Source organism: Zingiber officinale, chromosome 4A (genome assembly GCF_018446385.1).
Source record: "Zingiber officinale cultivar Zhangliang chromosome 4A, Zo_v1.1, whole genome shotgun sequence".
NCBI classification, from domain to species: domain Eukaryota; kingdom Viridiplantae; phylum Streptophyta; class Magnoliopsida; order Zingiberales; family Zingiberaceae; genus Zingiber; species Zingiber officinale.
Window position 1 is genome coordinate 89,595,932 of NC_055992.1, and position 20,829 is coordinate 89,616,760.

Sequence of the window (20,829 nt, forward strand, 5' to 3'; positions counted from 1 at the left end):
AAGACAGCGTGTCCGTCGTCAATTGGCTGGTCCTCCGGAACGCCACGATGTCTTCTCTCGGTCGGCAGCCCACAGAGGTTGGGTCGATCCGATTGGCCAACTGAATCCATCTCCCACATTTCGACCAATGAGATAACGAGCGTGGAAGGTTGGGGGAAGGTCTGCGACGCCGAACCACATCGGTAGATGGCACTTTTAGAAACCTTTTCGTCAAGGCGCAGTATCCGGCAACGAAGAAGCATACCCAATTGAATATCTACCTTACTACTGGATGGAAGTAGAAGGGACCCGCGTCGGGCTATCTAGGTACGGAATGGAGCTGAGTCCGTGGAAGCGGATGACAAAAAAGTGTTTTAGGCCACGGGAGTCGGGAGCCCGTGGAATGTGGGGCCCGCGTCACCTCATCGTCTCATCCTGCATCCGTGTTTCTGGTCCCTTCGATTCTCAATTGCGGCTTGCGCTCTCGCCTCCTTGCTTCTCTCCTATCGTTTTATCTAAAATTCGTCTCGTGAGCGAATTCAATATCGCATCCTTCTTCTGCTAGGGTTTTCATCCTGTCGCTGGTTCACTTCCATGCCATGGAAGAGGTAAAAAAATGAGATATTTTCTTCTGATGGGATACCGCATGAGTTGTAGCTGCCTTTTATTCTTGTTTTATTAATAATATTTTTCAAACGGAGTTGGATTCTGTAGCTGGCTTTGTGGAAGCTGTGTTTTTTTTTTTACCAATTCGATGTGTCGAAATCCATGTTTTTCTTTTGGTTTTTTGATTTGCTACTGTACTAGTTGCACGTTTCTTTCTTTTTATTATTATTATTTTTGTTTTCATAATATGCGTAAACAATGGAATTTTGATGCAAGATCAAGGGATGGATGTTAACAAAATCCAAGCATTTTTTTTTATGTTTGTTTAATGTTTGAAATACTTTTGTATATTTGTTTGGTTTCGTGGTTTTGACGGAGTCCGAATTTGGTTAAAATACCACCAATTCAGATTCTTTTGCTTCCAAAAGTGAGCTATTAGAAACGTGCTTGCTGTTGAACTGATTCATATGGCTGACTGGCTTTGGCCCTTTTGTCTTTTGCTTTATGTGCTAACTATGATAGTGTTCCGTGCCTAGTGTTTTACAAGATTTTGGACAGTGCAATTTATAAGATTCCACCGTGTAAAAGTCAACTGGAGCTCCTATTGAATCTTAACCTGTTTTGAGTGGTATTATTCTTGGGAATATATTAGCTGCTTAGCATTTTACTAAGATATAAATGTTGACAACATTCCTTACTTTAGCAGGTTTTGGGGTCTGGTTTTGGTCTTGCCTGTTCCTTTTTATCATGAACTCTGTTTTACTGATGTGTACTAGTTAAGCAAACTACCCCGACCTTAGTTAAAAAATAAAAACATGACGTATTCTCCAACTATCACTGCTAAAACTATGTTTCTTGGCAAATTTGAGGAAGATTTACTTTTAGTTTGCTGTACCTTACACATACCCTATTTTACTTTTCAACTTCTTTTAGTGCTCCAGCTAAAACTCAGGACATGCTGTCAATGTGGACATGATGGAACTTTTTGCTTAGAGCAGAAGAATAGTCTTGTTAAAACTACCAAGAACACATTACTTTTGGTTGCTTTTTGCTGAGACTGCAGAACCATGAATCATCTTTGTAATTATTGTGGGGAGAAAAAATCCATAGTCTACTGTAGGTCTGATGCTGCTTCTTTGTGTTTGTTCTGTGACCGGAATGTCCATTCTGCAAATGCTCTTTCTCGGCGCCACTCACGCACACTTGTGTGTGGAAGATGCAATGCACAACCTGCTGTTATCAGGTGCATTGAGGAAAGTGTTTCACTTTGCCAAAATTGTGATTGGAATGGGCATGGTGGATCAGTAGTGGCTTCAGGGCACAAACGACAGACAATAAACTGTTACTCGGGCTGCCCTTCTTCTGCTGAACTTTCAAGAATGTGGCCATTTTTTCAGAACTTATCTTCTATGGTTCAGTCTGATTGTGAGCAGGGACTAGGCTTGATGAACATCAATGAGAATAGCGTCAGTAATTGTTGGGAACCTTCTGGAAGCAACGGTAACATAGAAACTTCAATTGCAGAGGAAGTAAAAGATCTAGATGCCACCAATAAGTTAAATCCATGGATTGGATCATCGTCAGGGTCTGTCTTATGTTCATTGCCATCTACTGCTGATCAGATAGCTGGTTCATTAGATTCAGAAATTCCAAAGGTACTTCTCAGATTATTTCAGTTTCCAAGGCTGTTGCCTTTTTTTTTTTTAAAAAAAAGGAAGAAATTCTGTACGATCTATTACCAAGTATAACTTCAAAAATTTTGTTCTATACTTCCTGTTACTATCTAGTCCATTGTTTCTGTGCAGCAGCATATACTGCTTCCTCCTCAAATGTTTGTTAACACTTCTACTAAGGACTGATTTGTGAAACTTACTGGAAAATACATAGAAAAAAGAGAAAAGATTCAACCTATCATATTCTGGCCCTTGTCATTTTCATCTTTGTGACGTTTGAACGAAAAATAGAATATATTGTCCTTACATGATTTTCTCAAATTCAGTGAATAAATTGTTGCAGGACTCTCATTTGAGTTCAACTTCATATTGTATGCTTTGTTGACTAAACAACCTGCTTGTTGACCAAAAACCACTACTTTTTTCATTGAAATTATACTCCAAAAAGTGCACACTTTTATTAATGCAGAACAAATTATACACTTCTAAACTGAAAATTTAAGCTTGATTTTTTATACCTCCTAATTCTTGTTTGATCCATTTGCAGCTAGGTTGTTCAGGGACTAAAGAATTTGAATTCAGCAAAGATCGTTTCTATGAAGATTTCAATGTGGACGATGTTGACTTGACGTTTGAAAATTATGAAGATCTTTTTAGTGCATCTCATAGCCAAACAAATCGTCTTTTTGATGATGATGGTGGAATAGATAGTTTTTTTGATATTAGGGAGGCTTCTGCTGCTAATTCTGGCTGCCAGGATCTGGCTGGACAGGCACATCTGGTTAGTTTTTATGTTTCCATGAGGTTTAGTTATTATGCTAGCGTCTGTGTATCATGTTATGATCTATTATATAATGAAACATGGCCTGCAATAGTTACACCCCATTATGGTTTGTTATTGAAATCATACTGTGCATAAAGTTTTCATACAAATCCATCAAAAGAGCAATTTCTTTTTACATCAAACATTCTAACTACAATTAATTATTGCGTAAAAATCTTGAATAATCTCTCAGCTCATAGCTCATAGCTCATAGCTCATGCAAACTCCAATTGAATACTCCCCTACTAAAAGAATAATAATAACAATGTATTAGCAGCACACTTTTGCCTCAGCACAATCTCTCAGCTTATGCTTTTGCTCCCAATAATAATTATTGAAAAGTTCAAGAGCATAAGCAAGATCTACACATGATATTCATTGGCTTAGAAAAAACTTATGATAGAGCCTCAAGAGAAATTATATGGAGAATTTTAGAAAAGAGAGGTGTTAGCGTATATTAAACTCATTAAGGATGTGTATGAGGGTGTAATGACTAGAATAAATACTTCAAGCGGATTAACTGAAGCATTTCCAATAAAGATAGAGTTACATTAATGATCAACTCAAAGTTTCTATCTTTTTACACTAATCATGGACGAACGTTGATACATTCAAGACACAGTATCGTGGTGTATGTTGTTTGTAGATGATATTATTTTGGTAGATGAGATACGTGAATGAGTAAATGCTAGACTAAAATCTTGGTGGGAAACACTAGAAGTAAAAGGTTTTAGGCTTAGTAGAGTAAAAATAAAATATATAGAATTTAAGTTTAATAATATTAGACGTAATGAGACAATTGTTAAGATAAGAGATGACAAGTTGTCTAGAACTGAGAGCTAAGTATTTATGATTATTTTTGCAAAATGATGGAGGGATTAGGAGAGATGTCTTACATAAAATACAAATAGCATGTTTGAATTGGAGGAGAGTGTCTGTTGTTTTATATGATCTTAAGTACCTCTAAAATTTAAAGGGAAGTTTTACAAAACGGATGTTAGACCTGCTATGTTATATGATGCTAAATGTTGGGCTATGACTCGAGTACATGAGTAGAAGATGAGAGTTACAGAGATGAGGATGTTAAGTTGGATGTGTGGGCATACGAGTATGGGCAAAATAAGAAATAAAAGCATTAAAGAGAAAGTTGGAATTGTATCTATTGAGGAAAAACTCTGAGAGATACATTTAAGATGATACGGATATGCGAGTTAGACAATGTGATAAATATGTACATTAAACGAGGAAGATCAAAAAAAATATGGTTAGTAATAATAAAACAAGATAAAATTTATTTAAATATAGATAATGATATAGTGGGGATAGAGCCCAATGACATAGAAGGATCCATAAAATCAACCCCATCTAGTGGAATAAGGCTTAGTTATTATTGTATTAGCAACACGCTAAGTAGGATTCCTAATAAGGTACATAAATCAAATGAGACAATTAAGATGAGCAATTTTAATGACCTAGTGGTGCACATAAAATATCATAAGCATAGCCATAGAACATGAATTTCATAGATCTAAAAGACATCACAATGAAGAGTATAGTTTCATAAAATATAAAGGAATATACATCCGAATGTTGTCCACTTTGGTTGGTATGCTATCCTACCAACCTCATGGATTTATCCAATGAACAAACCTAGTATAGCCGATCACTCACAAAAGTTATATAGTCCATATGCATACGAAAGTATAAAAAAATCAAGTGCATATCCAAGACTCGAGTGACCAATGGAGAAACTCCCACTCTTAGAGCAGTGTATTACCCACCACAATGTGTCACAAATTTACTATCACGCCCTATCTGAGCTAAGCCGCCTTAGACAAGCTTCACTCATAGAGCATGATTTGCAATAATGTCAAAACCAAATATAACATCAAATCTAACTAAATTGCATACCTTCCGAGAAAACATGATAGATTGCTTGACTGCATGAGCAATAGCCCTAAATAGAAATATAGTAAGGCCAAGCATTTACTATATAACTCTCCTTGGTCGAAGGTATAGAGTAGGTGTTTCTATGCTATGAAACACTCGGGCTAACTTAACTTAAATAACAAGTAGCTATTAATCCAAAATAGATAATTATTCAACAACCCTTTAAAGAAAACTCACTGAGCTCTTACGCCCAAATTGAACATGATCTATGGCACTTTGATTCTAAAAGTTGGCCTCAATAGATTGCAATACTCTGTCAATGCGGTAGAAGAGAAACCCTAGAAAAGATAGGTTATCAATGAGGAATGAATGGTCAACAGCAGTGGCCTGCTTAACTCTCCACACATGCTCGAGCTATGAGGAAAAGAGTTCCCCAACTGCACTGTCAGCTCCAATCCCGAGCTACAACAATACCCAAGCTCACAAGTGAGAGGCTTGGGGGAAATGGGAAAGCAAGAGAGAAAGATCACTGACTAAGGCACACAATTCTTGCAATCGTTGACTGAGGCACATTCTATCCCCAAATCATGTGAACCCTTGTGAGATCACTAATTGAGGCATATGATCATTGCTCATGCAGCATTAGTTATCTTTTCTGACATCAAGCAGTGAACAATTATTGCCGGCTAAAAGCCTCCTTGGATAACATGTTTATTGATTTATAACTTATTTTAAATGATAACTTTTAGCTGTTTTCTCCTTGCTAAATTGTTTAAGCAGTTTTTCCAACTTACACGAACTTTTACAATAGCTTAAGTAGTTTATAAATACCCCCATGAGTTGGCGTAGTTGGTACCTAAATGGGTGTTTGCTGTAATAGGGTTTGGGGTCAATTCCCAGTGAATGCAAAAATGCCTCGTTGGATGCAAAGGGTCGCTGTTGTCACGCCCCGGAGGAGTCATTGCCAGAAAAAAAATCCGGCAATATTTCTCTTGTACCGATGACAATCTGAATCCATAAATACACAGCCCTCAGGGCCTCTCAATCCTCAGCCAATACGGTCGGAACATAAGCAATAATTTAAATAAACATTCCACACAATTATATATATATCAAACCTACTCCACCACAGTGAGGAAAACACAACCCACAACGGAAAGCCATCGCAGCGTAAATCATGGACAGCATACCAAAATCTCGATATAAGATCTACGAGAGCAAGAACTACACATCACAAGTCTAGCGCTCGCGGTTATTTCGTTCGATTTGTAAAACTATCGGAGTAAAATACGCAGCGGAAATGTAAATAAACACAAACACAGAGACACAGTCGTTTACTTCGTTCAGAGCCTAGATCGACTCCTACTCGAAGGCCCGGATCCTTGATCGCTTTCCATGGGCAACAACTAAAATATCGTGAATAAGTACAAGGAAATAAGTACAACTGGAATTGAAATAATACCGACAACAAAATAATAACTGAAGCTTCGGGTCGTCGGCGACTGCAACAGCACTTTAAAGTCGTTTCTTGAGCAGCACACAGCAGAAGGAAAGCTTGTCAATTGTTGATCTTCACTGCTGCTCGAAGACCCCTTATAAAGGGCATCCAAGGCGCCTTGAAGGCCTCCGAAGGCGCCTCCATAGCTCCGAGTCCACCGTGCGCAGACGTACCATTCATCACCGTAAAACGCGCTTGAAATGTCGGGCCTCCAGGCGCATTGCCAACCGAGGCGATGCCCTTCGCGGCGCGTGCTCGCAGCCTCGAGAGCTTGAGGTGCTCCAGCTGACATCGCTCATCCGAGGGAAAACTTCGTTATTTTGCTGCAAGACATGTTAGTCCCAAACAATATCCTGCAACACAAAGTTAGCGTAAAACAACAGTATGAATATGATAAAGAATATTATGGCAGTCTCCGGACTGTCCGGCTTCGGATTTCGACCGGAAACCTTAGGTCGACCCGACGCCTGTTCCTCTACCGGGAACACGTCCTCACCTACTCCACTCGGAGATTTACTGTTGCGGCGATCCTCCGGATCGACGGACTTTCGTCGACTCGACGCTTCGGACTTTCTGGACATCCGCTTCCCGACTAGTCCAGTCTTTCACCTTGCGACACCGGGACTTTCTACCTAGGGTTACCACCCTTGGGACTTTTTGACCGTTGACCGCCAAGACTTTCCACATAGGTTACCACCCCCATGACCTAGGGTTACCACCCCTAGGGTTTCTCTTTGCCTAACAGATAGGACTTTTCTCCACCTAGGGTTACCACCCCAGACCTAGGGTTACCATCCCTAGGGTTTTCCTAACCGCTAGGACTTTCCTGAAACACTCATTCAACATGTTAGATAACAACAAGACTTTGTTGTGCATATCCTCGTGACAAGGTTGACCAAGCTGAGTCTTGGTTTGGGTTTAGATGTTTGACAATAAGATATTGATTGAAGAAGAGTCGAGTAGGTCGAGGTTGACCGGATACTTGATCGGAAGTCTAGCGGGATGTTAGGCAAATGAAAGACCGTGAGTGAAGCTAGATTTAAAGTCCCGTGGTGAGCAGACGAATGGAAGTCTGTAAGTGGCCGAGAATGGAAGTCCCGTGAAGCCGAAGAAAAGTCCCGTGAGTGAAGCCGGGCAGGAGAAAGTCGAGTGAAGAGGCAGAAGAAAAGTCCCAGTGAGTGAAGCCAGGCGGATGGAAATCGGTGAGTGAAGCCAGTGAAAGTCCTAGTGAGTGACCTAGTGAGTGAAGCTGGCAGCGTGAAAGTCCTAGTGAGTGAAGCTAGGATGGAAAACCCTAGTGAGTGAAGCTAGGTGAAAGTCCCGTGAGTGAAGCCGGGCAGGGAAAATCTAGATGGATCGAGGATGATCGGACATCGGTGCTTGGAAGTCCAAGTAGGTCAAAGGATTGACTGGATACTTGGCGTGAAGAAAAAGTCCAAGTAGGTCAAAGGATTGGATGGATAGAAGAGAAAGTCCAAGTGGGTCAAAGGATTGGCCGGACACTTGGTAAGGGAAGTCTAGCAGTCGAGGGAGTGACTAGATGCTGGGCATGTACCAACAGTCAAGGTTGACCGGGTGTTGGTTTGGGAGGTTTGGGACTTGGTTTTGGACAAAATCAAGTCTTTGGATCGATCGATGGATCGATCCAGGGCTGGATCGATCGATGGATCGATCCGGCCAGTCCTCAGAGCCTCGGATCGATCCGTGGATCGATCAGAGGTCCCAATCGATCGGGATCGATTGAGGCGGCTGCTTCGCGCGATAAGCGCCGGATCGATCCGTGGATCGATCCAGCCTTTCGTTTAGGAGGCGCCTGGATCGATCCGTGGATCGATCCAAAGCCTCCCGATCGATTGGGAACATTTAAATCGATCGGGATCCGACCGCCGCATCGTTTATACCGCAGCGTTCACGGTCGCGTAGCTCTTCTCGATTCACCAGTTACTCGCCACTCCTCCGCTCTGAAGATCAGATCGCTTCTTGAAGGATCTTGGAAGCTTTCAAGTCGAGGCGGATCAAAGGCAAGAAGAGAAGCTAGGGTTAGGGTTTTCGATTGTAAGCTTTGCGCTTGTATTTTGTTTCCCTTTCCTTTCTTCTTGTACTGAGAGTCTTGTAGGGCTTCTCCGCCCTCGGTAGTTACCGAAAAGGAGTGTTTTCATAGTGGAGGGTGCGTGCGTGGTGTGGATCCTTGGATTAGTCACCTCTTGTGAGGTGGATACCAAGTAAACCAACCGTGTTAGCGTTGTTGCATTTGTTTCTGTATTTTCCGCTGCATATTCTTGAAGAAACAAGCAACGCCAAGCAACGCCGAGCAACGAGCGAACGCGATGAGCTATTCACCCCCCCCTCTAACTACTTTTGGTCCTAACAAGTGGTATCAGAGCGAGGCCGCTCTTCACCGGAATCATCGCCGGAAGGGTCAAGCATAACAAGAAAAGCTAGAGGGTGAAGAAGTTGAAGCAAATTCTTCAAGTTCAAGACTTTATCAAGCTCAACTTCAAGATGCAATTCCAAGATTGACTTGGATTTGACACAAGGGTGGCTCCACCATATTCATCTACAAGCTTCGATTCTTGGAAATCAAGAATCGAAAATTTTCTTATGATGGAGATAGAGCAATGGTTTGCTCTCATGGAAGGTTTTGAAGCTCCCACAAATTCCAAGGGCAAAGTACTCAAAAGGAGCAAGTGAAGCAAAGACCAAATCCAAAGATGTGAGGCCAATGACAAAGTGACCAAGCTTTTGGTCAATTTATTGCCAAGCAACATCTTGGAACAAATTGGAGAGTTTGATGCAGGAGCTTTGGAGCACAAGAATTCATGAGATCCCTCCACTGTGTCAAATCAAGGAGAATCCAAAGAGGGCGACTCATGGATCAAGACCAAGAGGAGGACTCCGAGGTTGAGAGATGCTCGACCCAAGAAGAGGAAATCCAAGAAGCTTCATCCTCAAGGAATGCAAGGAACGAGGAGGGAGCATACTCCTTGTTTCACGTTCAAAATGATGAAGCCTCCACCTCTAGGATTGAGGGGGAGCAATTCTTGGTGACGCCGGATCAAGAAGAAGGAGAAGCTTCTACATCCGGGTCAAGTGAAGAAGAAGAAGATAGTGCCACCTCCGAAATTCAAGAAATATCAAATGGAGGAGCAAGTGCCATCCCTATACAAGAAGGTATAAATGTTTCAATTAAAAATAAAAATCATATAATATGTTTTGAGTGTAGGGAAAGTGGGCACTACAAGAGCAAATGCCCTAAATTGGCCAAGAAGAAGGGCCAAGTGGCACAAAAGGGCAAGGAGAAGCCCAAGGAGACCATCCCCGGAACAAAGAAGAGCAAGGAGCACATCGTGTGCTTCTCTTGCAATCTAAAGGGGCATTACCGAAGTCAATGCCCTAAGGGGAAGAAGGTGGTCAAGGCTCATGGAGGAAGCTCTAGTCAAGGGGGAGCCTCTAAGGTAAAAAGGAAGGTAACTTTCATTGAGCCTATTCCCTTACAAAATGGTAAAAAGCATGCTAGGTCAAATTTCTATCATTTTAATGCTATTTACCATGAAAATAGAAAGCATGATAGCGTTAAAGAAAAACATATAGCTTTTCATGCTAAAACTACTACACCTAAGGCTAGGATTGTAGGTAAAAATCTAGGCGAAAACTCTAAGGATTTAAGATACAAGCCTAGAAACAAAAATGCTCATGGATCAAATACTAAGGACTTAGTGAGAGAAAATCAAGTCTTGAGGTCAAGACTTGATAAAATGGAGAAGACCCTAAAAATGATGGAAAATATCCTATTAGGGCAAAGTGAGCATAACTTAGGTTTAGGAAAATCAAAGTCATCCAATGGCCATAAAGGTTTGGGATACAAACCAAAAGCTAAGAAGGATGTGCCTAGTTATCATAGGGTTCCATATAGTTATGGAACGAACCCTAAGTCTAGAGGTCAAGTCAAGGATACAAGGGAAGATATCCCTAGAAGTATCTTTGCAACCAAAGTGACTAAGACTTCTAAGAAGTCTAAGAAAGTCACGAACAAGGTTACAAGGGAGGCTATCCCTAGAGTTGACCTAGAAAATGTGACCAAGGCTTCTAAGAAGCCCAACAAGGTCACTAGGAAGGTATCTAGGGAAGTTATCCCTAGTGAGTACCTAGAGCATCCAAGGAGCACCAATAGGTGTTGGGTTCCTAGGAGCATCTTCTCTACCCCATAGATGGGTTAGAGAGTGTCAACTCCGATTAGAAGGGTAGTTAACCCAACTTTGAGGAAATTGACACTCAAGGAGCATTTTCAAGGTTTTAGTTAACCTTTGAAAATGAAATGGACCTATTGATTACTCCTTGAAAGAGTAAAAATGTGTCTAATAGTGGAAGAATTGATTTTAATCTTAAATGGCACATATTGGGAGATTCATAAGAACTATCAAGTTGGGATTTTGGTATGTTCTTAGGCAATTTAAGGCAATCCGGGCCTTAAATTTAAAAGTGCTACTCTTGAAGAAAAATGGAATATGCCAACATTTGAGGACATGTTTATTTTCAATTGGCATACATTAAATCAAGGAAATTAGAAATGTCAATTTAGGTTTTGGCATTCTCTTGTAGCACTTTAGGGCAATCTAGGTTTAAGGTGTAAGTTTAGCTAAGACTTTAAGGATACTTAGATAGTTAATCTAGGTATATTTTATTTATGCTAAATCTTGCCATGATTGTTTGCCCATCATATGCCATGACATCATGTCTAGTTTTTGCATTCATGTTTTATTATGGAAAATCCAAAAATACCATGTCATGACATTCATACATCATGTAGTAATAGGATATTTTCTTTTGAAAATTATTTTCTGTTGATGTATGTCATAACATAATCATGCATTTAGTTTAATTCCTTGTAATTAAGGACGAATGGCATTTAACGACACTTATTAACAAGTGACATCCTGGGTGGATGTCTAATATCTCTAAAATGCCTAGATAGATATGCATGATCCCTAGAATAGGGCAAAACCAAATTTTACATCTCACAAAGATCTCTAAGGTGACTTGTATGTGTTTTAGTGCATATTATATACAAGTGAGATGTTAGGATGATGAACAAAGCTCAAGATGTTGATTTAGTGCATTCCTTTGAGTTTTAAATTCATCAAAACACATAGTTATGTGTTTTCCCATCATTGGGAAAGCTAATGTACAAGTCATGTGCATTAAGCCCAAGGAATGTGATGGGATATTGGTTTTGGAAATGTTTTTAAAATGTTTTTGGAAAACCTTGGTGAAGGCTATCTTTTGATAGTAATCACCATTGAATAGTTAGACACAAACTTGAAGAAAAACACTAAAGTTTTTGCAAGTTTTCAAGTTTGTGTCAATCTTTGAAAATATGATGTATTTTCAGAAAGCTATTTTTCCATGATTAAGTATGCCTAAATAATGTCTACACGAAATTTCATAATTTTTGGATTTTGTAGAATTTTCTAGGGTTTCGAAGTTGATGAAATGGAATTTCAGCAACTATCGAGCTCCGATCGATCCATGGATCGATTGAGTTCTGAATCGATCCATGGATCGATTCAAGATCCGCGAGGACTCACTGGATCGATCGACCGATCGATCCGGGAGTTGAATCGATCGGTGGATCGATTCGAAAGGTTCAATCGATTGGAACCCAACTCCAATCGATCCAAGTTGCTGATTTTGGCTGGGAAGGCCTGATTTCAGCATCTTTGAACCTCTTTGAGTCTAGGTAACCATTCCAAACCCCTTAAATACATTTGTATACATACAAAGGGTGTTTTCATGTTGAAAACAAGGATGGATTGGTTAACGAAGACTAAGTAGAAGTTTAGGTTGAGGTTGTTTCAAATTTTGAATATTTGAACCTCAAAACTTCTAAATTTGGGTTTCCTAATGTTTTAGGGATTCCAAGTCATTGTTGGTGCAATGACAGAAGTTACCACCATGTCTTTAGGGGGAGGGACTCTTTAAAGACATGAAAATTATTTTTCATGAACCTTGGAAGGTGGTTAACCTTCTGTTGTGAACTTGCTCAAGGTTGAGCATTTAAACTTGAAATGGGGAGAAATGGGGAGTGGATATCCTCATTATTTCAAGTGGGAACTCAAGTGGTTAGATAATGCTCAAGGTTGGGTATTTGTCTACATTGAGGGAGAAGTTAAGGATAAATGAAGGGTATGGGACCTTCATTATCGTGTTGATCACAACGAGTGATGTTGTGAACAACGATGAGCAACTCTTCAGGGGAGAGTCTTAACAAATGGAATTGTTGAAGTGTGCCCAAGTGGAGCATAGGTTGATGTGTGTCCAACGATGGGTTGATGTGTGCCGATAGGGGAGAATGTATGGTTAAGCTTGGCCTTCATTACCTATGGGAAGGTCGGGGGAGAATGAAAGGACTCGTGAAAGGGAGTAAGTTAGGCTTTCATTACCTGAGGGAGTGCCCTCTTTGGGGAGAATGAAGAGCTTAATTTATGCTTTCATTACCTAGTGGCGTGAAGAAGGAGGCTATGGGATTAGCCTAACTTACGTATGGGATTGTAAGTGTTATTGTGGTATTGTCGAACATCAAAGGGGAGATTGTTGCCGCATGAAGATGAGTTGTTTGATAGTGATGAAGATGTTGAAGATGAAAGTGAGTGGGAAACAATGAGTCATTGAGGAACTAGGTTAGGAATAGACTGGATGGGAGTGAAACTGTTAACGATGAGTTTAAGGAGAGCAATGGAGATGCTTCAGTGAGTGAAGCAGAATGGAAGGAGAGTGGGGAAAGAAATCAGATGGTGAAGCAGTACGAGAAGTCTGGTGGAGAAATGCACAGTCGAGGAAAAAGGTGGAGAGTAGAGTGAAGTGAGGTGAGAGGAAGTCCTAGTGGTGAAGCTAGGCGGATGGAAATCCTGGTGAGTGAAGCGGTGGAAAGTCCTAGTGGTGAAGCTAGGCAATGAGGAAGTCCTAGTAGGTGAAGCTTGGCAGTGAGAAAGTTTTGGTGAGTGAAGCCAGGCAGTAGAAATCCAGGTGGGTGAAGTTTGACCGGACATTTAGTGAGTAGAAATCCAAATGGATTATGGATGACCAGACACTTGACACGAGACGGTAAGTTCAAGTGGGTCAAGGTTGATTGGATATTTGGCAAGAGGAGAAAAGTCCAAGTGGGTCAAAGAGTTAACTGGACACTTGGTGACGAAGTCCTAGTGGGTCAAGGTTGACTAGATGCTAGGTAATGAAGAGCCCTAACAAGTCGAGGTTGACCAGATGTTGGGCTTGGGAACCTTAGACTTGAGCTAAGCAAGTTAGGGTTGGACAAAATCAAGTCTTTGGATCGATCGATGGATCGATCCGGACTTCCAATGAAGCAGAGCCTCGGATCGATCCGTGGATCGATCGAGGTCCCAATCGATCGGTGGATCGATTGGGACGCTTCGCGCGATAAGCGCTGGATCGATCCGTGGATCGATCGAGGCGCGTTCGAGCACAGAGGCGCTCTGGATCGATCCGTGGATCGATCCAAAGCCTCCCCGATCGATTGGGAACATTTAAATCGATCGGGATCCGACCGTTGGCATCGTTTATAGCTGCAGGCGTTCGATGGCTGCGGTAGCTCTTCTCCGATTCACTCCAGATTACTCGCCAGCTCCTCCACAGCGCTCTCAAAGATCAGATCGCCAGTTCTTGAAGGATCTTGGAAGCTTTCCAAGTCAAGAGGCGGATCAAAGGCAAGAAGAGAAGCTAGGGTTAGGGTTTTCTGTACTCATTGTAAGCTTTGCGCTTGTATTTTGTTTCCCTTTCCTTTCTTCTTGTACTGAGAGTCTTGTAGGGCTTCTCCGCCCTCGGTAGTTACCGAAAAGGAGTGTTTTCATAGTGGAGGGTGCGTGCGTGGTGTGGATCCTTGGATTAGTCACCTCTTGTGAGGTGGATACCAAGTAAACCAACCGTGTTAGCGTTGTTGCATTTGTTTCTGTATTTTCCGCTGCATATTCTTGAAGAAACAAGCAACGCCAAGCAACGCCGAGTAACGAGCGAACGCGACGAGCTATTCACCCCCCCCCTCTAGCTACTTTTGGTCCTAACAGACTTAACTTTGAACCCTTTGCTATTATCAAAACTTGGGTTCGATCGTCGGATGCTTCCCACACCAACAGTTATAACCTATTACGCATATCAGAATGACAATATCAAAAGAGATAAGTCAAAGGTACCCGCCTCAAAACGAAGATCGTATCAGATAGATTTCATTTCGAGACTCTTGTCTCAAATAAGAGTCCTACAAATTAAACGTATAGTTTAGCTACTCTAAAACGTATCAAATAACTAAATCAAATTCCTAATTGAATTAGGAAACCCTCATTATTAATCAACCTTAACTAATCATCGATTAATTCATCCCCCCATTTGATTAAATTAGGTTTAGCCAAATTTTAACCCTTCCATAAACGGATTAGACTAGGCTAAGCATGAATCATTTAATTTTTCCTAATCATAATCCACAATCCCTTACTCAACCAATCCAGTACAACTTTTATCAATCTATTAAACCTTACAAACCAATTAACCCACTGATCAATCCCTGAACATAAACTGAAATTAGATCTCGATGATTACCCAGATCTGTCGGTAGATGGTGGTTGCGATGGCCAGAGACAGAACGGAGGAACTCGGTGAGAGGGGATCGAAGTTGCTGTCAACCACTCATAGAGGAATAGTTGGTTGGCCGGATTGCTCACAAACAGTGATGGTCGAAGCCCTAAACTAGGTCCACTGATTTCCCTCAGACGAAATCTGGATGCGGCTATGGCGGTGAACTAGGGCAGAGGGCACTAGGGCATCGGGAGGTGACCGCGGTAGAGCTACAATGGATCGAGCAGTGGCGTGGCAAGTCGGCGGCGTCAATCCGTCGGGTGATCGAGGTGGCGCGGCGATCTAGCGGAGCAGCACCACCATCAGCGAAATTCGAAGAGAGCCTGACGGTGTCACGTGGAAGACAGAAAGCGGCGCAGCGGCTTCATGGTTGCAAGGGTGTCGCCAGCTGAGGAGAAGAGAGTTTGGGAGAGGGACAGCGGTCGGATGGGTTTTGTACACGTGGAAGAAGCGGCATCGCGAGGCGACGTGTTGGGTTGGGGAGGCGAAGAGATCGGGGAAGAGGAAAGGGGTCGGCATCGCGAGAGGGAGAGGGAGAGGGAGAGGAAGAGGGATCGGAAGGAGAGGATGGCTAGGGCACGGGCACGGCGTGGAATGAATAGGAAAAGGGAAATTTATAACTTAAGTCCCTTTAATTAAAGCATAGATTATTTTCTCACTTAACTCCCACTAAATGGATATTCTGAACAGGCTTTTTCCCAAGCCTATAAAGTCATTCCCTCAAAATTCGTTATACGAGATCCGAAAATTTTTCACAAAATTCCTAAAAACTCCTAAAAATTCCCTTAAGGTTATTCGTCCTTTACGGTATTTTATAGCTGCATTAGGACAAAATGTCTCTCGTGATTTACCCCCTTCTAGAGTGTGTGGGGCCGTCCTGGAGGGGCCACTAAGGTGACAGTTTCATCTTTTGCTACAATAAGTAGTGCATAAATTTATAAGAATTACACTGCGTCGATTGTTTATAGCCGACTCTACTTAGTGGGATAAGGCTTGATTGATGATTGTTGTTGTACACTGCATCAATTGTTTATGGACTACAATCTACTAGCCTATGTAAGAGTCCTCAAACTAAAAGGCTTGGCACAAGCAATTTTTTTTTTTAATTAAAATCAGCCGTGCAGTTTTCTGACAATGACATGTCTAATCTCATGCCTTTGCTTCTTACGGCTCTTTTCTTCGGGACATTTTGATATTGTTCTTATCCATTTTTCCAGATATCATCTCCTGGAGAGATAAATAACACACGGGCAACATGCAATGCAGTATCTGCTGCTTCTTTGATGTCAAATCCAGGAAAGAAACTTGATTCAAGTCTGTCTTTTCCTCCATGCAAAGCTCACTCCAGCGTATCCCTTTCCTTCTCTAGTTTGACTGGTGATATTAGCGGTGGGGATTATCAAGACTGTGTTGTATCATCAATGCTTCTAATGGGTGAACCTCAATGTTTTGCACCTGGTTCTGAAAATTCTTCAACGCCTACAGCTACCAGGGATAATGCCGTGATGCGTTACAAGGAAAAAAAGAAAGCGCGGAAGTAAGTCCAGACTATGGAAATTTCATAATGAAAAGCATACTTATACGCTGATTTCTCTAAGATTTGTGGAATGTGGTACCTTTAAGTTTCTAGTTGAGCTTAGCTTTATTAGTTAATCCATTAAAATTATGGTGTTTATTTAATTTATGCAGGTTTCTACTTTCTAACCTATGTTTTGTGATAACAAAAAAAGTTCTAGATCTTTTTCTTCTCTATATCCACTTGCTTAGTTAATGGTTTGGTTAGCCTTTTTTAACTAAGCATGGCTTATCCCTTGTGAACTTTGCTGTTTATTGTTCTAATTTTTTTCCCAAATATGCCCTTGCTTTAGCTTGTGATCCAATTACATTCATCAAATCAACAAAGTTCATCTTTTATGCAGTTTATTGTTTGTTTCAACCACTGCTAATTATTTCTTCTGGCCTTTAAAAACCAAAATAATATATTGATGGAAAGGATAAGGATCTGATTATGATCTTGCATAATAATTATTTATGGCATTCGTTTTTGCTTGTGTCAAATCTTTTGGCAACTTGCTTAAGTTCATAGAAACGGGCAACTTGGCAGCTACTAGAAAGGATATAATTGGAGTTATTGATGAAGAAAACTCTCCATTAGTCTTCTTGGTTACATGTAATACAGATAGGGGTGTAATCGAGCCGAGCCGAACTCTTGAATGTTTGAGTTTGGCTCGTTTATAATCGAGTCGAGCTCGAATTTTATTTAACAAATATATTCATGGCTCACGAGTTTATTCGAGCTTTTATCGAGCCTAAACAAGCTTAATAAATATAAATTATTAATTTAAATATTCATTAAAAACTAAATTATATATTTAGAGAAAATTATAATATTCTTATTAAAATTTATAATTTTATTCTAATAAATAAATTTAGTATATTTGTCTATATTTTTCCTAAGTAGTGTGTAAAATCTATAAATTTAATATCAAAACTATTATTTTTTTTATTTAAAAGTTGATTCATGAGCTTAACGAACGTGTTCACGAGCTAAGGAGTCGAGTATTGTGAAGCTTGAGCTTGGTTTGTTTATTTTAATGAGCTTCATTAAACGAGTTCAAACGAATTTTTATCGAATCGAGTTTCGAATAGCTCACGAACGGCTTGGTTCATTTACACCCCTAAATACAGAAAACCAGCAATTCGAACTATACATTTATTGTAGCAAAAGGTGATTACGCTCACCCGAGGCACCCCTTACAGCTTGTTCCCATGTTAGGTTATGTGAAGGAAGGTAAATTACGGGGTCAGCTTATGGCCGATCGCTAAGTTAGCTAGGGGTAAACTACACATTTATTGATTAGGTATAAAATAACACAAAAAGTACCTTGCGTCAAATGTGATCTCTTTGAATGAAGAAAGAAATCACCAGCAGCTGGCATTGGCATGGCTTCTTGATGATGATCAAGTAACATGGAATTCTGATTATTGCATCCTTGGAAAGCACAAAAGACTAATATACTGGAAATTCTGTTGATCTGCATTGCAGGTTACTTTATACCTCCGGACTATGAATATGCATTTGAACTAATAATAATAGTAGTATCCTTCTGCGATTACATAATGGAGAATGCAATAATCAATAATAGTGGAACAAAAGGCTGGGCACTAAGGCTCTGTTTTCTCTAGAGGGAAAGGAAAGGAAAGGAAAGGAAAGGAAAGAACGGAGAGGGAGAGGGAGAAAAAAACAGAACATGGTGATGGGAAGGGGAAGAAGGAAAAAGGTTTAAAATTGGGAAACTACCACACTATCTCTGTCTTCTCCATCACCTCCTCTCTTCGATTCCTCAGCCCTCTCCATCTCTTGTGACCTTTGTATCCAATTACCAACACTGGATGCCCTTCCACTTACTGTATGCGAGTTTGTTGCCGATGTTGTTTGCCTTTTTTTGCCCGCTTTGGCTCTGGCAGCCTCTACAGTCATTTGCCGACTTGCTAGTGGAGATGGGTGCCATTGGAGATGAGAAGTAAAAGATTGATCTTGATCCCTACATGTTAAAATACATGGGTATCATGTTTTCTCACACTGGATAAACACCCATATTCATCTAATTTTGGGTGGATGTTGAACTAGCACAAACCATCCATAGAAAGGCCCCAGACATCCTTTCCACAGGTTTGGTACCGAGTAAATAAGGGAAAGGTCACAAAATGAACCCCTTACCTCTCCTTACACTAAAATTACACACACCACAAGAAATAGATTTGTTTACTCTGAATTTGACAAAGATCCAATGCCATAATGCCAGATCCATCGAACACCTTTCAAATTAAGAATGGCTTTTAAGTGATAAAAAATTATATGTAAAGCACATTGGAACATTTTTCTCCTTGTGAATGGGAAACCTATTTTCTCTTTATTTGTTAGTCAGTTTGGAGGCCAGTAGAGAATATTTCATTTCACAAGGTTGGATCATTGTGAAGCTGTTGAATTGGTTAGGAATAGAATAATGCGATTGGGAAGTTGTTGAATCAGCTGGATCATTGTGAAACAGAAACTATGTGAATAGAAAAAAGGCTAGACCTGTGCGTATATGTAACTTATAACAGAATATTATGCACTATTTTCTGACTTTATTTGATAAATATATTCCTTAGAATTCTTCAATTGAATTATTTGGAAATGTCTTCCTTGTATTTGAACAGGTTTGAAAAAAAGATTAGGTATGCTTCTCGAAAGGCTATGGCGGATGTGAGAAGGCGTGTGAAAGGGCGATTCGTGAAGGCTGGTGAAGCTTATGACTATGATCCACTTTCACAGACAAGAAGCTGTTAAATGCACAATCTATCTCATTTTAAGTAACATCAGCTGGTAGATATATGTGCCAAGTGGAGACAGAAATAGCTCTGCTGTGCAATTGATATATTTATTTGACCCAATATGATGAAATGAGAAAGAAGAAAGAAGGCATTTGACTGGCAACCAAGGTTGCAAGGGTTAATTCAATCTTATGCTCTGTAGTCCTGGAAATATCAGTTTTGAGCTCTCTAATTCCTATGTCCCAACCTTCTGATCTTGGTATGACTGGTCTTAGTATTTGATTTGATAGTGGATTGAGTGCATATATCCTAAATTCTGAAATTGCCGACATACAAGGCATACGATTCCAATAATGATCCAATTATAAGTTCTTGAACCTCCATCATATAATTCTTTCACTTCAGCTCCGCTCTTTTGTATTTCTGTTCGGCACATAGTTTCTTGACTCCTTGACAATGATTCACCATGCTACAACATGCAGCAACATAGTGCAGCCAGGGTTAATTTCAACTTCAAAATTTCTCTCTATATTCTTTCCTGTAAATTTGTACATTATACTGTGTTGTATCTAAGAGTATCTCTTTGTATCAATTCACTTGTAAAGGAGAAACATATGTAAGAAATACTTGGAAAATCTGGAACTAGATTTCCATTCCATGTAGTGTATAGACATAAAAGAATTTGCTCTTTATATATATGCTTGTTTTGTTGGATGATTTCTGAGCAAAGGCAATCCTTTTTTATCTTTGCTCATCTATATTTTCTGTCTTCCATTTTTTTAAATCATTGTACAATCACTCAACCCATTTATGCAATCCCTATTGATGATAAGTCTTCTTTTAGACCTGCACATGCCCATCCCTAAATGAGCAAATTGCAAACTCTATGATCAGAACTGACCTGCTATGTTTGAGCTAAGCAATGTTGATTAGAACTATAATGACTCCCTGGAGCATATCAATATTGACAAGAGTATAATGATGCGAGTGTAGGCTTTTATATGCTACAACGAATCAACTACAGGACTAGCTAGATAGAGTCACTCTTAGATACTGTTTGTCATATCTCTGTTATTTTTTGTTTATGTTTGTGTTTTCCTTTTTCTATGGAATTATTTATCGATCACTTGATGCTTGCCAAACTTACAGTGGTTTGCCTCTTCCTTTTGCATTTCATTCTACTCTATGATATACTAATCATGTGGACTAGCAGATGGATTGGCACGTGCAAGGTTGTGTGGTTGTGATATTGAACTTACATAAGATACCTGAAAATGCTTATGATTTGTCTATCACTTTCGACCTTATAACGGCATGGTGTGCATTTAGTTTCAATTCTGGGGCATCTGGGTAAACTTTCATGAGAACAGTGTGGTCACCTTAGTGAGTTGTTCACAAAT

The 20,829-nt window shown here is 40.3% G+C and overlaps 1 protein-coding gene across 2 annotated transcripts; it reads left to right on the plus strand.

The window, feature by feature from the left end:
• Positions 1-430: 430 nt before the first annotated feature.
• On the plus strand, positions 431-20,143 carry LOC121970124 (zinc finger protein CONSTANS-LIKE 9-like). 2 transcript variants are annotated; one of them, XM_042520598.1, is made up of 5 exons: positions 431-587; positions 1,519-2,240; positions 2,806-3,039; positions 16,330-16,649; positions 19,316-20,143. In XM_042520598.1, exons 2-5 carry the CDS (start codon positions 1,653-1,655, stop codon positions 19,443-19,445), a joined length of 1,272 nt encoding a protein of 423 aa, XP_042376532.1. In that variant the 5' UTR covers positions 431-587; positions 1,519-1,652; the 3' UTR covers positions 19,446-20,143. The 2 variants fall into 2 exon arrangements, with proteins under 2 accessions (XP_042376532.1, XP_042376533.1); XM_042520599.1 differs by having other exon boundaries at positions 434-587; positions 1,527-2,240.
• Positions 20,144-20,829: the final 686 nt, after the last annotated feature.